Below are 19,684 nucleotides of genomic sequence, written 5' to 3'. Positions count from 1 at the left end.
AATAAAGAAGTAATTAAATAAATTCGAATTCTATTAATTAATAAATAGATAAATGCATAAATAAAATGACAAATAAATAAATATGCAAAAAATAGATAAATAGACAAAAAGACAAATAGACAAATAAATAAAGAAGTAAATAAATAAATAGAATTCTATAAATAACTAAATACATAAAAATACAATTAATAAAGAAGCAAATAAATAAGTACAAATTCAATAAATAAATAAAACGAAAAATAAATAAGTAAATACATACATAAAAAACAATGGTAAATAAATAAATTACTAGACAAAAAGACAAATAGACAAATAAATACAGAAGTAAATAAATAAGTTAAAAATAAATAGATAAATAAATAGATAAATAAATAAATAAATAAAGTCAACATGAAACAATAATGACATGAATAAAAGTAAAAAATATATAGGAAAAAGGAATCAGAATCTTACAAAAGCAAACCCCACAAATGCTGCCTAGACTAATTGTGGGGGCTTGAAATAAAATGTATTAACATTATTATTATTTGTTCACATTGGCATTTAAGTATAGTTTTTCTTTTTTGATTGTTGCTGTGCTGATGACCATTTTGTGTTTGGGAGCCTTTTACTGAGCGAGTTGCTTGTTCTGTAGCCACAAAGGGACATAAAGTCTTCTTGTGCTGGTCCCAAGCCCGGATAAATACAGAGGGTTGTGTCAGGAAGGGCATCCGATGTAAAAGCTGGGCAAAAACAAACATGCATATCATACCTCTGAAGATGGAGGTTACTGATTCGCTGTGGTGACCCCTTGAAGGGAAAAGCCGAAAAAAGAACAAGACTAATTGTGGAAAAAGTATCAAAATGTCAAATGTTCCACTTAAGCGACATCCTGTCAATAACAAAACGATATCCTGATTTGTCTTTGTGCGTCCAGTCTGCGTCGCGAGGGCTACACCATGCAAGTGAACGTCAACGACTACCTGGATATCTATTGCCCTCACTACAACGACAGCCAGCGCATGGTGGGCACCAGCGAGCAGTACATCCTCTACATGGTCAGCTACCGCGGCTACCGCAACTGCGACCCCCAGATGGGCTTCAAGAGGTGGGAGTGCAACCGGCCGCACGCCCCACATGCCCCCATCAAATTCTCGGAGAAGTTCCAGCGCTACAGCGCCTTCTCGCTGGGTTACGAGTTCCACGTCGGGCAGGAGTACTACTACATCTGTAAGTATTTGTTGTCCATTTTCATCTATCAATTTGATTTCATGCCTTTATTGAGATCAAAAACGTTTTGTATGTGTGTGTTTTTGTTTTTTGTAGCCACGCCGACTCATCACCACGGCCGTAGCTGCCTGAGACTACGTGTGTACGTCTGTTGCTCCACAGGTACGCATCCAATCTGGACTCCCACCAACACCTCGTCAATTTGGATCGTTCGTACAATAGCCTACTTAGGCAACATAGGATTAGTAATACTGATGAGGTGATACCAGAGAAAGTGGGGCAATCAGGCCAGTCGTTAGTCAGGACGATAGGAACAATCAGTGGAGCCGCAGGGAGTAGTCATCTGCTCCCCCCAACCTGAGAGGAGGGACCTATCATGGCAGAGTCCGGCACTGCCATGTCTGGACAGTAGGGATATATATATATAGGGCCTAAAGTACCAGTAAAAATGTAGTTTGCTGACGAAGTTTCTTGGATAAGAAGCGAAACGTCGACACCTTCAAAGAAGTACAGATGACGGCTAAAGAAATCTTTTCATCGACAGTCCACAGATATTTATTAAAGATCAAGTCCACTCCCTTCCCCATAATACATAAAATATAAAAGTACAATTTGGCCCACATTACACCAACACGTCGTTTTTATTCATAAGTTTTATGCTTTTGTTATTTTGCGTCCAGTGCATTTTTTTGCCGATTAACTTGCACATGTCAATCAAAAAATTTTTAGTCCACAAAAGTGGCTCCACTCTTCCAAAATTAAAACATCCGAAAGCTGTTTTCATTCGTGAAAAAAAAAAGAACGCAGGCATCCTTAAAAGCTCACACATGGAGAGAAATTGCATGTCACACACACTTTCACATTTTATGCTTTGTGAGGACATCTGCTGGTTACAGACTGAAGTGAACCCAGTTTTTAAATCGCTCCATCAATTTTCAAGAGCTTTTAGGGGAGGGCAGTTTTAATATCTTAACCCCCCAACGCCACACAAACACACAAACACAGATACACTCACACACTGGCTCAAACAGTTATGGTGTGATGAATACTGCCGCTGCAGTGTTTCCACATACAACCCCGTTGTTGTTCTTTCTTCCACTTTTTTTCGCTCTGTCCTTATGTCCTCCATTCCATTCTCCCTCCCTCCCTCTCTCTCTCTCTCTCTCTCTCTCTCTCTCTCTCTCTCTCTCTCTCTCTCTCTCTCTCTCTCTCTCTCTCTCTCTCTCTCTCTCTCTCTCTCTCTCTCTCTCTCTCTCTCTCTGTCTCTCTCTCTCTCTCTCTCTTTTCTCTCTCTCTCTTTCTTTCTTTCATAGCGAGATACTCTCTCTCTCTCTCTTTCTCGCTCTGTCTGTCTCTCTTTGTTTCTCTCTCTCTCTCTCTCTCTCTCTCTCTCTCTCTCTCTCTCTTTCTGTCTGTATCTCGCTGTCTCTCTTTCTTCATCTCTATTTCTGTCTCTCTTTCTCTCTCTCTTTCTCTTTCTCTCACTCTGTCTGTTTCTCGCTCCCTGTCTCTCTATCTTTCTCCCTCTATTTCTCTATTTCTCTCTCTCCCTTTATCTTTCTCTCTGTCTCTCTCTCTCTCTAATTCTCTCTCTCTGTCTGTCTCTCTCCCTGTCTCTCTCTCTCTCTTTCTCTGTGTGTATTTCTCCCCTCTCTCTTTCTCTATCTCTCTGTCTCTCTCTCTCTCTCTCTCTCTTGCTCTCTCTCTCACTCTCCTCTCTCTCTCTCTCTCTCTCTCTCTCTCTCTCTCTCTCTCTCTCTCTCTCTCTCTCTCTCTCTCTCTCTCTCTCTCTCTCTCTCTCTCTCTCTCTCTCTCTCTCTCTCTCTCTCTCTCTCTCTCTCTCTTCCCCAACCATCACCCTTGTCAGAATGAATGTCAAACTTCTATGTGTGGCCAGTGGATGCTATGTACAAGCAGTCTTAACCTCTTTCATTGACTCCGACACACACACACAGACACACACACACATTTATGCTAACAGACTTTGATCCTTGGCCTTTCTGGTGATTTCAACCGAGCCATCCCTGAAATATTAACCTCTCCTCTCTGGCCAACTGCGTCGCCCTTCATCTCTTTTCACTCCAAACAACCCCGACTCGCTTCTTCCTCTGCTCTCACAGTGCTGGCATGGCGTGTCAGTCAAAGCACTCCTGGCCATTTTGTTAACCCATGTGCTCTTCCCGTTGCTCCTCTCGAGCACACGTTTGTCAAACTCTCTCCGGTTAGAAGTAATTAAAAGCCCTTTGGTCAGTTTAACCTTTGCTCTCTCTCTCTCTCTCTCTCTCTTTCCCTTAGCCTCTGATGTCGACAATGAACCAGATCCAACAGAGTCCGACTACACGCTTAGACCGGGCCTAAAGATGGACGATATTGGTGAGTCATTTTTTTCCACACCTGAGCACGTGTGGAAAACATCTTTGACACACCCACCCGCACACCCACACTGGAATCACAGCTGGGTCGTCAGTGTTCATGCCAAATGTCATAAAAGAGCATAAGTGTCATTTGTTCCCGTAGGTGGAAATCCTTTCCGAACAAGGCCCAGCAAGTTCCCTCTCATATAGACATTTTATTTTACTGCTTATCATAATTTAAAGCTGATTGTTTGAAGACATGCTAAAGTATAATCAAGCCTGGGTGAGCCTTTGCGCATGCCAAATTTTTAGTTGAGGTTCTGTTTTATTATCTGTACCTTCTGTGTGCCAAAAAATCATACCCCATACACTAGAAATCTTTATTTTTTTCGTGTCAATTTCATACACAAGGTAACTGAATGTGTTTCACACAATTAACTCATTCGCTGCCAGACAATGTGCAAACAAATATTATTATTATTATTATTATTATTATTAATAATAATAATAATACATTTTATTTGTACGTGCCTTTCAAAGCTCTCAAGGACACTTTACAATCACAATACATAGGGCATAAATAAAATCATAGATAAAATTTAGTTATTGTCCATTCCAGTGTCAGGGTTTTTGTCGTTTTCACTCAAATTGCAGGACCCACAGAATATTGAGTTTTAGAACTGCATAAACATTCAATGCAGCGTAAGAAACCATAGACTCTCTCCTTTCATCAGAAAAAATAGTTAATTCCTCAGTAATATGGGTCTGGAGTTATATGAACTTGAAATGGGGGTGGCTGTACAAAATACAATACATATTAGTTTATGTAACGATTTAACAACAGCTGTAACAAAGCGCTAACATGGACATAATGCAAATGCTGCCCTCGCGTGGAAGGGAAAAACACTGCCAGAGGTCTGACCAGTGCTTTATCAGCACCACCCGCAAGAAAAAGCCAAACCCGAACAAATTCGAGAACGGCGCTCCACGTCATGCTTTTCAATTCCCGAATAAATTTAGGAGGGCAGTGAATGAGTAAAAAGTTCACCATTTTAAACCATTTACAAACAAAATCATTAAAGACATTCAGAAACAATTTAAAGAAATAAAAAGCAGCTGACTAAATTTACCAAGAGGCTATCTACTGCCATAACAATATTTGGAGGGAAAATTTATTTCAAAAATACTTTGAAAGACCCCAAGCATGCCTACGGAGACCTATTTTATGAAGCTAAGCCCCTATTGGTTGAACCCTGAGGCATTGTGATGTAATTTTCAATGGACAAATAGGCCGCCCCAAAAACTCCACACAATCAACAAAATTCCGAAGAAGAAAATTCTGCCCTTCACCATGCTGCTCTTTACTTACTTCGCCCTCATCACAAGAATTTTGAAACAGATTTGTTTCTGACTCAGGTGAACGGCGCTGAAATAAGCGGGGAATATGACAAACACGATAAGTCAATTTGAGACTTTTAGCCCTCCGAGACTGTCTTGCATTGTGACTGTAAACAGGAAGGTTGAATTTCTTCTACTCACAACATATTGGCAAGCCTTGTGTTGCGCAAGATTATCCAGCGCTCCATCTCACAGGAACGATGCTAAATCTGTCAGCGACTTTGGGTTGAGTTTGGCAGCCAAGCGGTTAGTACTATCGCTAAGTGACATATGCGATTCAATGTCTCCGCCAATCATGCGCTCGCCGACTTTCCAGCGACAAAAATTCAACAACAATCTGTTTCGCCCGACCAGGTCGCGTTATGGAAGCAGCCACGTGGACATCAATTCTCATCCTGTCAAGTGTTTGCAGTCTTCCGTGGCAGCTTGTAATATATGCACGCTATTCATCTCCACGTGTGTGTTTGCCTCGTAAATCAGTCTGTTGTCCAAACTGTCACGAGAAAAGTCATCACTGCTGCGACAAATGACCGCCGTTGGACCTTACTGTGGTCTTTGTCCGTCTTTTTGTGCAACAAAGACTGGAAACAACAAATTATGAACCGTCAGACGTTCAAACATTTGAAACTTCAAATTCTTGGATATGCGGCAAAGCGTGTTCAGACTTTTTGAAGAATGCCTTTAAAAAACACCTAGGCAAGAATGAACGGACAAATAAAGCCACAAACAAGCGCATTAAACAAACAACTCAACAAGCAAAAGGCGTCTCTACGACTGACATCTAATTACGCTTGTCGGGACACAATCTCAATTACTGTTATTCAGCTATCACGCTCAGCGCGTGAGTTCCTTCCAATTCAAGCCGCTTGTTGTCAATGTGTACGTTTCACTCAGCCTCCGTTTCTGTTACCGCGCTTATGCGACTGGATTTCAGATTTCGAATCCCCGAGCAGCACGATAGTGCTCATCTCTGCCTGTCGTCACCAAGGCTTCAGGTTTCAGCTTCTGACAAAGCATGCCAGGGCCATTAACAGAGAAATCAGAAGCTTTTTCTTTAATGGCCTTTATTATCCCAGCAATTACCGTCGACGACGTGTCAGACGACCTCTTCCAGGAACATCAGGAGGGATTTCACTGATGAGAATGTAATATTAGTCACTCGGACACTTTTAGCAATCGACGGCAGGCTGTTTAACGATCTGCTGGCTTTTTATTTTTAACTGCAATTAACGTTGATCAGAGTGCAAGCTCAGAACTTGAACGCAACCTATTGTCTGAACAAATCATAGTAAAAATTATTGCTCGATGAAATATAAATATAAATATAAATATAAATATAAATATAAATATAAATATAAATATAAATATAAATATAAATATAAATGTCCTACCTACATACCTACCTATCTACATACCTACCTACCTACCTACCTACATACCTACATACATACCTACCTACATACATACATACATACATACATACATACATACATACATACATACATACATACATACATACTTACCTACCTACTTACGTGCGTGTGTGTATGCGTACGTACATACATACATACATACATACATACATACATACATACATACATACAGACAAAAGGAAAAGAAGAAGATACATAAATACATACATGCATACATAAATAAATAGGTAGGTAAATATATAGAGACATATAATAATTAAATAAATAACTAAATAACTACATAAATACATAAATAAATAGGTGGGTAGATAGATAAACAAACAAATAAATAATTTGATACATAAAAATAAATAAATATACATAAATATATAGATAACTATCATGAATAAATAAACAAATAAATAAATAGATAAATAGACACACGAATAACTAAATATATAAATACGTGGACAGATAGATAAACCAATAAATAAATAAATAATCGATGAATAATGAACTAAATAAACTAACAAATAAATAAATAAATAAATAAATAAGTGGGAGGGTAGATATATAAATAAACATGTAAAATAAATAAAACAATAAATCCTGAAATAAGAAAAATATCTGGATTTTATGATTACAATGAATAACGATGGGTTTGGCGAAACTCCCGAAATTCTGGATCGCCACCACGCAATGATTTTTTTTTCAGCAGAAATATTGCACCAACACATGCAGACAGAAAATATAATAACATGCATGGGGATATATGAATTCAAAATGTAGAATGACAAATATTACTGCAGCTGAGTGACTCCGTTTTGAAGATGAGTAATTAGCCGTCAATGTGGTTTTTGAAAGTAATAATACTGGAAAAGAAAAAAAAATGCTCAGGGCTACGTGTGTCAAGGTGGAAATGATGATGAACAGGATATCATAATGAACCGAATCGCTGAGTTCATCAAATTGCCTCACTCGTAAGCATCACAAGTGATAGCTGCTGTCTCCAATTGTTCTGATTGACGTTTGAAATAACACAAGTCATTGAGCTTGAAAAAGATTTCTGGCCCATGTTGGGACTTGAATTTTCATTTTTGCACTCTCGTTGGATTGTTTTTTTCCCCAAATAATCAAACTATGATATCAATATGGATGCGTTTTGCTAACTTACCAGAATGCCCGAGGACACCTTTTCCCCCTAAACTGGATATGACCTCAAACAAGATTTGTGCAGTCAAAACAGCTTTTCATCACTTTTCAAAGCCCTGCTGGATCCAATTACATAACATTGAGCTGGTTGTGCATTTGCAATCCTCTCTTCCAATGTAATGTTTTGGAAAATATTACACTTAATAAGTATAAATAAAAGTACGGACAATACCTGTTGATACTAACAATTAAATTCAATACAAGAACAGGATAAAAAAAATATTTTTTGACACAATGCTAACTTTTCATCTATACTATTAGGCTGCTGTTTTTGTTAGCAAATGGCCTCAATCTTTAAAGGACAACCAACGCCTCCGGACAAGTTGTGTCCATAATTTGTAAAATCACTTGAAATTACTTCTACTGAGCGTATTTTAATAAGATTTCACCGCATATAGCTATATTTTACGTTTTAAGACTCGCTCTGAATATTCAGGAAGTCTTCTTTTTGAGTTGGTGACGATACCTGACGTGACGTCACGTCTGAAACACCCCTGACCGAGAAAGCAACACACAATGCATTTTGGGTACTTTGTTTGGTCTGAAAACTTCGTGTTGATCCGTGTTGATGGCGAAATTAGAAGGAAAACACATTAATAACGCGATGGTGAATCGTTGTGTGTTGCACCAAGACCAATATTTAATACTCATCTCTCATCTCATCTCCTCTGATGAGAATATTTAATACTAGTTGACACAAATTCCCAGCAGACAAATCAGCCCATTTCCAATGGAGCTTGGGCGCCATCTTGTGCATTTTCTGGGACACTACATTGGAGTCCAGATGCCTCAAAATGACATGGAAGGACTTCTTTAATCGATTGCAAACATTTATGCTTTCCTCTTCAGAACTATTTGAATCATATTCATAACTGGATGAGTAACAAGAAAGCATCTTCTCCGAATCTGAAGCCATTGTTTTTAATGCTCGAGCAAGGCAAGACGTCCTGGCGTGACGTCATGAACAAGGGGGCGGGACCTTCTGAAACTCGCAATTTCTGAGGTCTTTTTGAAGTAGTTTTGGGACACTTCAAGTCATTTTTCTTGGTGTTTTGTATTTGACTAAAAATATCACCCTGCGTCTTTTGGGTATGCTACTTTTTAGAACGATGATGAACATTTTGCCTTCATATACGTTTGTCATTACAGTCGTATTTTGGGGGAGATAATGCTTGTCCAACATTTTGAGAACCACTCCTCGATTACAATCAATTTTCTATTATGATATACATTATACCTTTCACATAACAAAATATTGTGCATTTACCGTATTTTCCGGTGTATAAGTCACACCCAAAAGCCTTGATATTGTTCAAAAGATGACCCTGTGCCTTATACGCAGGTGTGCCTTATATGTGAAGTCATATTGAGCCACAACAGGTCTGGCAACTACTGCCAGAATATTCCCCCTCAAGAGGAAGTAATGCATAACCCCACCCTCTATGGTTGCACCTTATATTGGTGGCGTGCCTTATATTCGGAAAACTTTTAAACATTTATATATACAGTAAAGTCTCGTTATATCGATATCGGATATATCGATAGTCCCGGTTATATCGATACTATTTCTATGCACGCACGGAGATAGATTGGATTGGATTGGATATGCCTTTATTATTATATCGATATTTTTCGGACTCCCTAGAATATTGATATAACGAGACTTTACTGTATTTAGTTTTATATTATTTGTTTTATTTATATGTATATACAGTGATACATCGGTTTACGAATCCCTTGGCTTACGAACTTTTCGGTTTACAATTTATGAAAATTTTACCTTGCCATACAAACTATTTTTCGGGATACACACGGACCTGCGACAATGAGTGATGTGTCGTTCGCGAACGAGCCCATTTTCCTACAAACAAAATGGCAGCCGACTGTTTTTGTCCTTTATTTCAACATTAAAGAGACAGGCAGATGACAGTGAGAGAGTTTCAACTTTCAACTTTGATCGGCAAAATGTAGACTGCAAGGTTAAAATATCCCATCAATCAGGCTCCACAAACAACCCAATGCAAAAAGCTATCAACCAAGCGAAACAGAACACAATTGATGAGGAACTTGATAAAATTATCGCAGAGAAAGCACCTACATGGGATCATTCCTCAAGATGGTCAAAGAATAAGGTTACGTTCCTCATCAAGTTTTGAATTCTGATGAAACCGGCCTCTCCATTCCATCAAGCCATCATAAAGGTAAATAAAACGACTTTATTATACAGTACAGTTTATTTTTTTAATTATAATACCATAGCACATTTATTATACATAAAATAAGGTATATTTTGTGGAGTTTTAAGGCTTAGAAAATAAGAAAGTAGGAAATTATGTTTTATGGGGACCTGGGAACGGATTATTCTCATTTTAATGTATTCCTATGGGAAATTATTTTTTTGGGATACACACTTTTCACCTTACATACTCTGTCTGGGAACTAATAAAGTTTGTAAGCCAAGGTATCACTGTATTATATTTGGAAATGTTCTTTCATTCATTGAAGCCTTGTAGTCCGGTGCACCTTATATGTGGAAAAGGTTTGAAAATACACTATTCATTGGTGGTGCGCCTTATACACCGGAAAAAAATTGTTATGATTCACTTGAACTATTAAACATTAGGTGCTCATACTACGTGTACAGTCAAAATTGTTTTTTCAACCACAATCTTTTCCAGAAACCTGTTCGAAATCCGATTTGGTTGAGAATGGAAACATTTCCCATTCGAATCAATATAATCAATATCTGCTTTTTTAATCGTGAATACGGTACATTATACATTTCACTAAAATTGTTTGTTTAATTATGACAGTCCAACAATTTAGAATGTTTTTTACTGAAAAAAATACTTCAATAATTTTCTTACATACAGTAAAGTCTCGTTATATCGATATCGGATATATCGATAGTCCCGGTTATATCGATACTATTTCTATGCACGCACGGAGAAAATTACATGCAAACAGGGTCGGATATATCGATAGTCCCGGTTATATCGATATTTTTTCGGACTCCCTTGAATATCGATATAACGAGACTTTACTGTATATAAAAAATAAAAATTATTCATCTCACCCCCCATGGGTGGTGTCTGTCCCCCATTTTTTTTTTTTTTAGCTCGGGTCTTCTACCAGAGGCCAGGAAGCTTGAGGGTTCTACGCAGTATCAGTGCTGTTCCCAGCACTGCATTTTTCTGGACCGAGTTATCCAATGTTGTTCCCGGGGTCTGTTGCAACCACTCGTCGAGTTTGGGGGTCACTGCCCCGAGTGCTCTGACCACCACAGGCACGACTGTCACCTTTACCTTCTAGGCTCTCTCCAGGTCATCGCTGAGCCCTTGGTATTTCTCGATTTTCTCATGTTCCTTCTTTCTGATGTTTCCATCACTCGGGACCGCTACATCCACGACAATGGCTTTCCTTTGCCCTTTATCTATGACCACGATATCTGGTTGGTTGGCCATTACCATCTTGTCAGTCTGTATCTGGAGGTCCCACAGGATCTTTGCTCTGTCATTCTCTCCTACCTTTGGAGATGTTTCCCATTTTGACCTTGGGGTTTCCAGTCCAAACTCCGCACAGATGTTTCGGTCGACTATACCAGCCATCTGGTTATGGCGCTCCATGTAGGCTTTCCCTGCCAGCGTCTTACACCCTGCAGTTATGTGTTGGGTTGTCTCATTGCCTCTTTGCACAACCTACACCTTGGGTCTTGCCTGGTGTGTTATATCCCTGCCTCTATGGCTCTGGTGTTCAGGGCCTGCTCTTGAGCAGCCAGGATGAGTGCCTCTGTGCTGTCCTTTAGGCCAGTCCTCTCTAGCCACTGATAGGACTTCTTGAGATCAGCCACTTCAGTTATGGTTCGGTGGTACATCCTGTGTAGGGGCTTTTCCTCCCATGATTGTCCTCTTCCAACACCTCATCCACTGTTCCCCGTTGTCTAAGACATACTCTGAGTACATCATCCGTTGGAGCCTTCTCTTTGATGTATTCATTGAGCTTGGAGGTTTCATCCTGGACAATGGCTTTCACACTCACTAGTCCCCAGCAGCTTTACGTCATCCATGTCGAGGAGGTGACTGAAGCTCCATTTCTCCATTTATATATACAGTAAAGTCTCGTTATATCGATATCGGATATATCGATAGTCCCGGTTATATCGATACTATTTCTATGCACGCACGGAGAAAATTACATGCAAACAGGGTCGGATATATCGATAGTCCCGGTTATATCGATATTTTTTCGGACTCCCTTGAATATCGATATAACGAGACTTTACTGTGTGTATATATATATATATATATATATATATATATATATATATATATATATATATATATATATATATATATATATATATATATATATATATATATATATATATGATAAATATATATATATATATATATATATATATATGAACCCCCTTAGCCGAATAATCGCCAAGACAGGCTATTATGGATACCGCCTGAGAAATGGAGCTTCAGTCACCTGCAGTTACGTGCTAATGTAAGTTAAATGCCCAGTAGACCTGATTAAAGAACAAAGGTGGTCCAAGTATGGCCCCCACAGGCCATTTGGCCACACCTTATTTAATCTGATCTTGTGAGCTTGTGTCGGCCTGTCATTGCATTAGTCTGCTGTCTGTCTGAGCCGCCGGGCAGCTGCCAGACAATATCACACTTTTTTTTAATACTTTTCCTTTTCTTTTTGGAGAATGATTAAAGGTGAATAAGAAATTGTCTACTCCCCCGTCTTATTAGTCGGCTGGGTCAGAAGGTGTGTCTGACCGCACCGTCATAAAGTACGGCGAGACTAAAGTTGGTGTTCAGCACTATTTCTTGTGTGTTTGTGTGTTTAAGTGTGTTATACCGGTGAGTGTGTCACTGCACAACAATAGAAGCATTATAGAATCAGCTGACACACGCTGCATGTGTCACTCAGCCGCTCAGGTCTGCTTTATGTCTCACCATGACTGGACACTATATTAGGAACACCGAAGCCCTATAATGAGATATACATAAATCCAAATTATAGCAAGGTTGTCTTTTTGACTGATTCTGTTTGAGCGGTATTGGTTTCACGATACATTTATTCTGCTTTAAGTTTGTAATGGTGTCTATAGTATAGTTTGGAATATTTGTATATTTGTCTGACAGGTTCCTGAGAGGTACCACTTACATTAACTGAGAGGTACCACTTACATTAACTCATTCACTGCCATTCGCACATTTATTCGGGAATTGAAAATATGATGCAGAGCGCCATTCCCGAATTTGTTTGGGTTTTGTTTTTTCTTGTTCGGGTGCCGATAAAGCGCTGGCCAATTTTTTCCCTGCCACAAGTGAGCATCATTTCGCTTGTTTCCATGTTAGCGCTTTGTTCCAGCTTCAGTTGTTGTTAAAGCGCTATTTAAACCAATATGTATGTAGTGCATTGTATTTTGGACAGCCACCCTCATTTCAAGCTGATATAACTCCAGACCCATATAATTTAGGAATTAACTCTGTTTTTTTTTAATGACAGACAAGAGTCGAAGGTTTCTTACGCTGCATTGGATGTTTATTTAGTCCTTCTTCTTTTCCTTTCAGCTTTTCCCTTCAGGGGTCGCCACAGCGAATCAATGTCCTCCATCTTACCCGGTTTTGTGCATCCTCTTCTCTCACACCAGCTGCCTTCATGTCCTCTTTGACAACATCCATATACCTCCTCTTCGGTCTTCCTCTCGGTCTCCTGCCTGGCAGTTCAAGGCTCAGCATCCTTCTCCCGATATAGTCACTCTCTCTCCTGTGGACATGTGCAAACCATCTCAGTCTGGCCTCTCTGACTTTCTCTCCAAAGCGTCTAATATGAGTTGTCCCTCGAATGTATTCATTCCTGATCCTATCCAACCTGGTCACTCCAAAAGAAAACCTCAACATCTTCAGCTTTGCTACCTCCAGCTCTGCTTCCTGTCTTTTCTTCAGTGGCACTGTCTCCAGTCCAAACATCATGGCTGGTCTCACCACGGTTTTATACACTTTTCCTTTCATCCGAGCTGAAACCCTTCTATCACACATCACACCTGACATTTTTCTCCAGCCGTTCCAGCCTGCCTGGACACGCTTCTTCACCTCTTTTCCACGCTCTCCATTGATTTGGACAGTTGACCCCAAGTACTTAAAATCCTCCACCTTATTTATCTCTTCTCCCTGTAGCATCACTCTTGTATCACTCTTGTAACTTGTAGCATCACACTTGGGTCCCTCTCATTCACACACATTTTCCATCTTGCTGCGGCGAATCTTCATTCCTCTCCTTTCCAGGGCAAACTAAATATTCTGTGGATCCTGGAATTCGAGTGACAATGACAAAAACCCTGTCACTGGACTGGACACATTTTTGCACATCGTCTGGCAGTGAATGAGTTAAGGAATTAGATTAGATTAGATTAGATTAGATTAGATTAGATTAGATTAGATTAGCCTTTATTCGTGTCCCCATATTTATTCGTCGTGTCTTTTTTATGATGATGCTAGTGCAGCGCGTTCTACCGGAGACAAATTCCTTGTGTGTTCTACATACTTGCCCAATAAGCATGATTCTGATTCTCATTCTGATTCTGATGTTGCGAGTATGGCCATATGCCTACATAAAATGACTAAAATAATTGAAACTAAATATTTCTTCAGACCAGACAGTAATCCATGTAAGGAAATGTTTTTGTTTTTTTAATATTTTTACCGACATTTTTTTATTCAATGACTGTAAATCCAACAAGTTTAATCTGACAAAAACGGTTAAGATTACATTTGAAGAATTTTTCTTTAACATCTGTTAATATGTAATGTTTTAAATCTTACTCATGGCACAAATTTTAACGAAAAAAAGGATAATTTCTTTCATTTTATAAACAGTAACACATTGTTTTTTGTCATTGATTCACACAATAATGCTACTTTAGCGCAAAGTCCCAATAACAATATCCCTCACCCCCACCCCAAAACATTATCGATGGATTTGGGGCTTTTTCTTTGAATAATTCCTCAATTTGTTTTTTATTTGTTTGTTTTTTGGTTTTTTTTTTTGGGGGGGGGGGTTGCTGTGGGCCCCTTTTGTCCCGCAGGCCCTCAGAGCTCATCCCTGCTTTTAACCCGTATCAACTCTTTAATTGTTCCGTAGACTAAAAGCAAAAGACGACTGTTTGTACATGTTCCCACATTCCAGGTCCCATACCAAGATATACATCACATTATGAGTCACTCTTCCTCATCTTATCGTAGTCAAGTATTTTTTTTCCAGACAGAAAGAGCAGCCATGGAAAAGGAAAAACAGGAGGTGACAAAAAGGTTCAGGAAGGCCAGAGCAACCTGATCTGGAAGTTTTGCAAGAACCACTCTCATAGATATTTTAACGTAAATTACTTTTGTAATGTGTAAAGGGCAACATTATATGAGGAATACACCTCATAGGAGTACTGCATGTTCACTTAGACATAAACAAGGAAGCATTTGACTAAGCAGACTGTTATTCTTTTGCATGTGAGTTATATTGTTTGTCTTCGAGTGCTGCACTGTTTGTGTTCAAATATCCATTGTTTAATTGAAGGTGACGTCAAGTCAGAAATCTTTCTATCAATATGTTCATTGTGCCTCCATAAATACGTTGCCATTCTGCCATTAACTCATTCATTGCCAGACATGTGCAAAAATGTGCCCACTCCAGTGCCAGGGTTTTTGTCATTTTCACTCAGAATTGCAGGACTCACGGAATATTGAGTTTTAAGACTACATATGCATTTAATGCAGTGTAAGAAACCTTAAAGGACAACCGACGTCACTTTTTTGTTTTTTAACTGACACCAGAAAAACGTTTTATAGCATCTAAAATACTCAGAACACGCAGTATGATATTTTAGTCAAATACAAAACACCAATAAAAATGACTTAAAGTGTCCAAAATCTGCAAAAAATTGAGCTGCGAATTGGGCATTTTCAGAAAGTCCCGCCCCCAGTTCGTGACGTCACACCAAGACGTCTTGCATTGCTAGTGAATCAAAACAATAGCTTCAGATTCGGAGAATATGCTTTCTTGTTACACATCCAGTTATGAATATGATTCAAATAGTTCTGAAGAGGAAAGCATACATGTTTGCAATCGATGAAAGAATTTATTTGTGCCATTTTGAGGCAACATTGGGAGCAAATCTCTCACACAAAAAAAGAGGCACAAAATGGCGACCTCCTGTGGCCACCTCCGTTTCCACAGGCTGATAAATTCCTTATATGGTGCTTGGACGCCCTCTTCTGGCCTTCTGGCGGCTTTTGGGTGCAACACGAGGTCCCCAGAGCACACAAGTACAGCAAAATACATTGACGTGATGATAGGACCGCTACAATGCGTCTTTTTTACGGTAAAGGGTGGTCCTTTAGTGACGTCACGTACGGACTCGTCACCAACTTAAAAACAAGACTTCCTGAATATTCAGCTCGAGTCTTAAAAGCTAAAATATAGCTATATGCGGTGGAATCTGTAAAATACACTCAGTAGAAGTCATTTGAAGCCATTTTACAAATTATGGACACAACTTGTCCAGAGACGTCGGTTGTCGTTTAAACTTTCTTATTTCTTAAATTATTACTTATTGAGAAAAAAAGAGTTAATTCCTAAATTATATGGGTTTGGAGTTACTTGATCTTGAAATGGGGACAGCTGTACAAAAGGCAAATGCTGCCCCCTTGTGGGAGGAAAATACATTACCACAGGTCTGACCAGCACTTTATCGGCACCGACTGCAAGAAAAAAACAAAACCTGAACAAATTCGAAAATAGGCTTCACGTCATATTTTCAATTCCCAAATAAATTCGGGAATGTAGTGAATGAGTTAAAATCAATAGATCGATTATATCCCTATTTTAAAAATCACAAATATAACTCATTTTTTTTCCCTCTTCTTCTCTCACTTAGATGAATTTAACCCTTCAGCTCCCAAGCTGGAGAAGAGTGTGAGTGGTAGCAGCCCATCCCGGGACCGCCTTCTGCTCACCGTCACCACGCTGTTGCTGGCTACGCTCTTCGTCTCCTAGCAACAGCCGTCGCGTCAGCATCACCATGCCCACGAGCCTTCGAAGGGTGGTCCGGTCCAGCGCCTGGCAGGACAGTGAAGATGCAGTCTGTGTGTGTGTGTGTGTATAGGAGTGTGTGTGGGGGGGGAGGGTTATATGGGTGTGCGTGAGAGATTGTCAATTCATGCACGCCACACAAAGCATTTATAAAAGTGGCAACATCAGACTGAAATTATTAAATAATTATAAAAAGGAAACAAAAAAAATCCACACACATCCACCCACTCATGTGATTGGCCGGTTCACTTCCTGTTGGTAGCCATAGTTTCATGCAGCGGGGCAAATTGAACTTAAGTGGACTGAATTGAATGGATTTTTCCGGGGGTATAATGAGAACATTGTGAACAGTTAAAGGACATTTTTTCCTTCCCAAGCTTCATGAACATATCCTGGATTTTTTTTATTTTTATTGTTCGTTATCTCTCCAAGCAGTCAAGCAGTGCGGGGGCACCATTCGTAAAAAGCATTTAAAGATCCAAGGTTAAAGCACACACGTGAACATTTGCGAAAGAGCATCACATGCCGGGATGTGAGCACTCAGCAATACCGAGGAGGGATGAAAGAGTGCGTTGGCGTGGTTACACTGGACCACAAATCCATCTTGTGTGTACGTGCGGGTGTGTGTGAGCAGATGCTCACACACCGCCAATGCATTCACACACTTAACACTTTCATTCAAATGATTGAAAAAAAGACTTCAACATGAAAGTAGGGGAGATTGTGTCTTGCCAAAAGTCAACCACTACTATTACTATAATACGCCGCAGCCCAAGGAGAGCGTTCCCGTGGCAACTAGCACCTTATTTCACCATGGTTACCACTCCCCCGGCCAGACAACTATTATGAAGCTGTTTTTCGGACACCCCGACCCGACGAACTCTTTTTCTCTCCCTTTCACAAATCAGAGGCATGTGAGGCGTTCAAGTGTGCGTGTAAATGTCAAGACCTGGACCACGAATGAACATTTTAATGTTTTGAAATGTAATGAAAGTGTTGTTTGTTTGTTTTTCTACAAACTTGAAATTCAGTGTCCTTCAGTGTAGCTTTGGTTTGCTTTATTTTATTTTATTTTTTTATGAAGGATTCTGTGATGTGTCTTTGTTAATAGTGATGGGATATGTGGGAGCCATATGTCAACTTGGGCTGCATGCAAACTGGTGATCAAACCTTGAGGTTGTATATGGTTTGCCGAAATTTCATTTTGATCTAATTGTTCGACTTAAAGCATCTTTCCACATATTGCTGCAATCGGGAATATAGTTAAACCTCGGAAGTTGAACGGCATGTATTTGTTACCGTTTTGTTTACCCTCAGAAGCAAGCCAGAACAAAAAAAAGAAAAGAGAACAAATTCAAGAATGTTGCCACTATCTGAATTTAATCATGATTTTATGGGACTGAAGAAAAATAATCACAAAAGAGTTCAAACTGTCCTTGAATTTTTTTTGCCACTTGTACTTTAGATACTTCACTGTATTCTCTCTCTCTCGAACAGTTTTATTGAAACACGACATGATTGAAGGCTCCTTTATTAATAATGATCACATTGTAGTCTGCTTTACAGAGAATGGCCTTTGCAATCACCTTTGGATGATAGCACATCACAAACACAGAGAAATTTACATTTCACAGCAGCAAAGTTATGAAACTAAGAGGAAAGGAAAGGAAGAAAAACAAATCCTGAAGCAACTCTCGCGGCGCCATCTTGAAGGAAAAAAAATAATAACAATAACATAATGTGACACAACACAAACACAAAGTCAGTCTTTCAATCTTCAGTACTTTAATAAAGCAGTTCTAGATGAAAGACGAGAGGATCAAAGTGTGCTTTTCACCAGTAGATCAGAGATGTCATGTTGGAATGTGCACGTCTGCTATATAGCTAAATATTGAAAGCAAACACCAAGCTGTAGCATCCATTGACGAAAAAAGATTGTCTTGCATCTCTTGCCCCACCAAAATCTGCTTCAATTCCAAGCCAAACATTTTTATTTATATACCACATTCACGACATCTGCAGCTGTAACTTACCAAAATCGTTAACAAAACAAAAAGAATCCAACAGAACACATAAACTATGGCAAAAATGCTGATATATCCACCGATCAGAAGCGATATTTGGAATATCATCATTGTAGCAATATACAAACACATCTGTGTAAACTCTCAGTCGTACAGGAGTCCATCGATGAAAAGGTTTCTTCAGCCATCATCTGTACTTCTTTGAAGGTGTCGGACGTTTCGCTTCTTATCCAAGATGACGGGATAAGAAGCGAAACGTCCGACACCTTCAAAGAAGTACAGATGACGGCTTAAGAAACCTTCTCACCAATACAAATAAGTACAAAGCAAACTCACATTTGTAAACATTTGTTTTGTTTATTGTTGTTTTTTTATTCTCAAGAGCTAGTATGTTGTTTATGTGAAAATACAAATGGAGTTTGTAGTATCACATGCAGCATCATTGCAGTGTGCAATGCAGCCCAAGTGTATATATGGCTGTGGGGGGGGGGGGGGGTTGTCAATCATTCTTGCACTTAAGAATTAGGACATAAAGAAACGTATGTGTGCGTGTGAAAGTTTACGCGACGTCGTCTGGCGACGCAACAGAAGCATTTATTAGAGTTGGAAACAACAGTTACAATCATGTTTACCTTTCGACTGGAATGACTTTAAATGTAAACTCAACAAGAAGACAAACAGAATCATAATAACAGAGGTTCTAACCACGAGCGTGACAACAAAATAATACAAATCCTACTTTTAACAAGATGCGCTTCCGCCTTTTATTTGTCTCCACGAACACATCAACACAATTTTACTTTTGGCTTTGAGGATGTGACAAAATGGACTGGTAATCCAATCGAGGAGGACAGCTGGAGATGTCGCAGCTGAATGTGTGCGTGCTGTGCCGATAATGTTGTCAGATTGGATTTTTGTTCCATATCAAAGTTGACGTTCTCCCATGCCGGTAATGACTTTTCGTGCTCCG

General features: G+C 39.3%; 1 protein-coding gene across 1 annotated transcript in view; it reads left to right on the top strand.

Moving 5' to 3' along the window:
• efna3b (ephrin A3b) overlaps window positions 1-19,464 on the top strand; it is a 97,268-nt gene extending 77,804 nt beyond the window's left edge. Inside the window, exons 3-6 of the mRNA XM_088999452.1 lie at window positions 917-1,209; window positions 1,306-1,371; window positions 3,505-3,582; window positions 16,536-19,464. Coding sequence (XP_088855578.1) covers window positions 917-1,209; window positions 1,306-1,371; window positions 3,505-3,582; window positions 16,536-16,654 — 556 coding nt within the window. The 3' untranslated portion in view covers window positions 16,655-19,464. The remainder of the gene's footprint in view (window positions 1-916; window positions 1,210-1,305; window positions 1,372-3,504; window positions 3,583-16,535) is intronic.
• The last annotated feature ends 220 nt before the right edge of the window (window positions 19,465-19,684 follow it).

Source organism: Hippocampus bargibanti, linkage group LG06, assembly GCF_051943395.1.
Source record: "Hippocampus bargibanti isolate YZ-2025 linkage group LG06, ASM5194339v1, whole genome shotgun sequence".
NCBI lineage: Eukaryota > Metazoa > Chordata > Actinopteri > Syngnathiformes > Syngnathidae > Hippocampus > Hippocampus bargibanti.
Note: the sequence above shows the minus strand (reverse complement) of the source record. Positions and strands in the feature narration are given on the sequence as shown.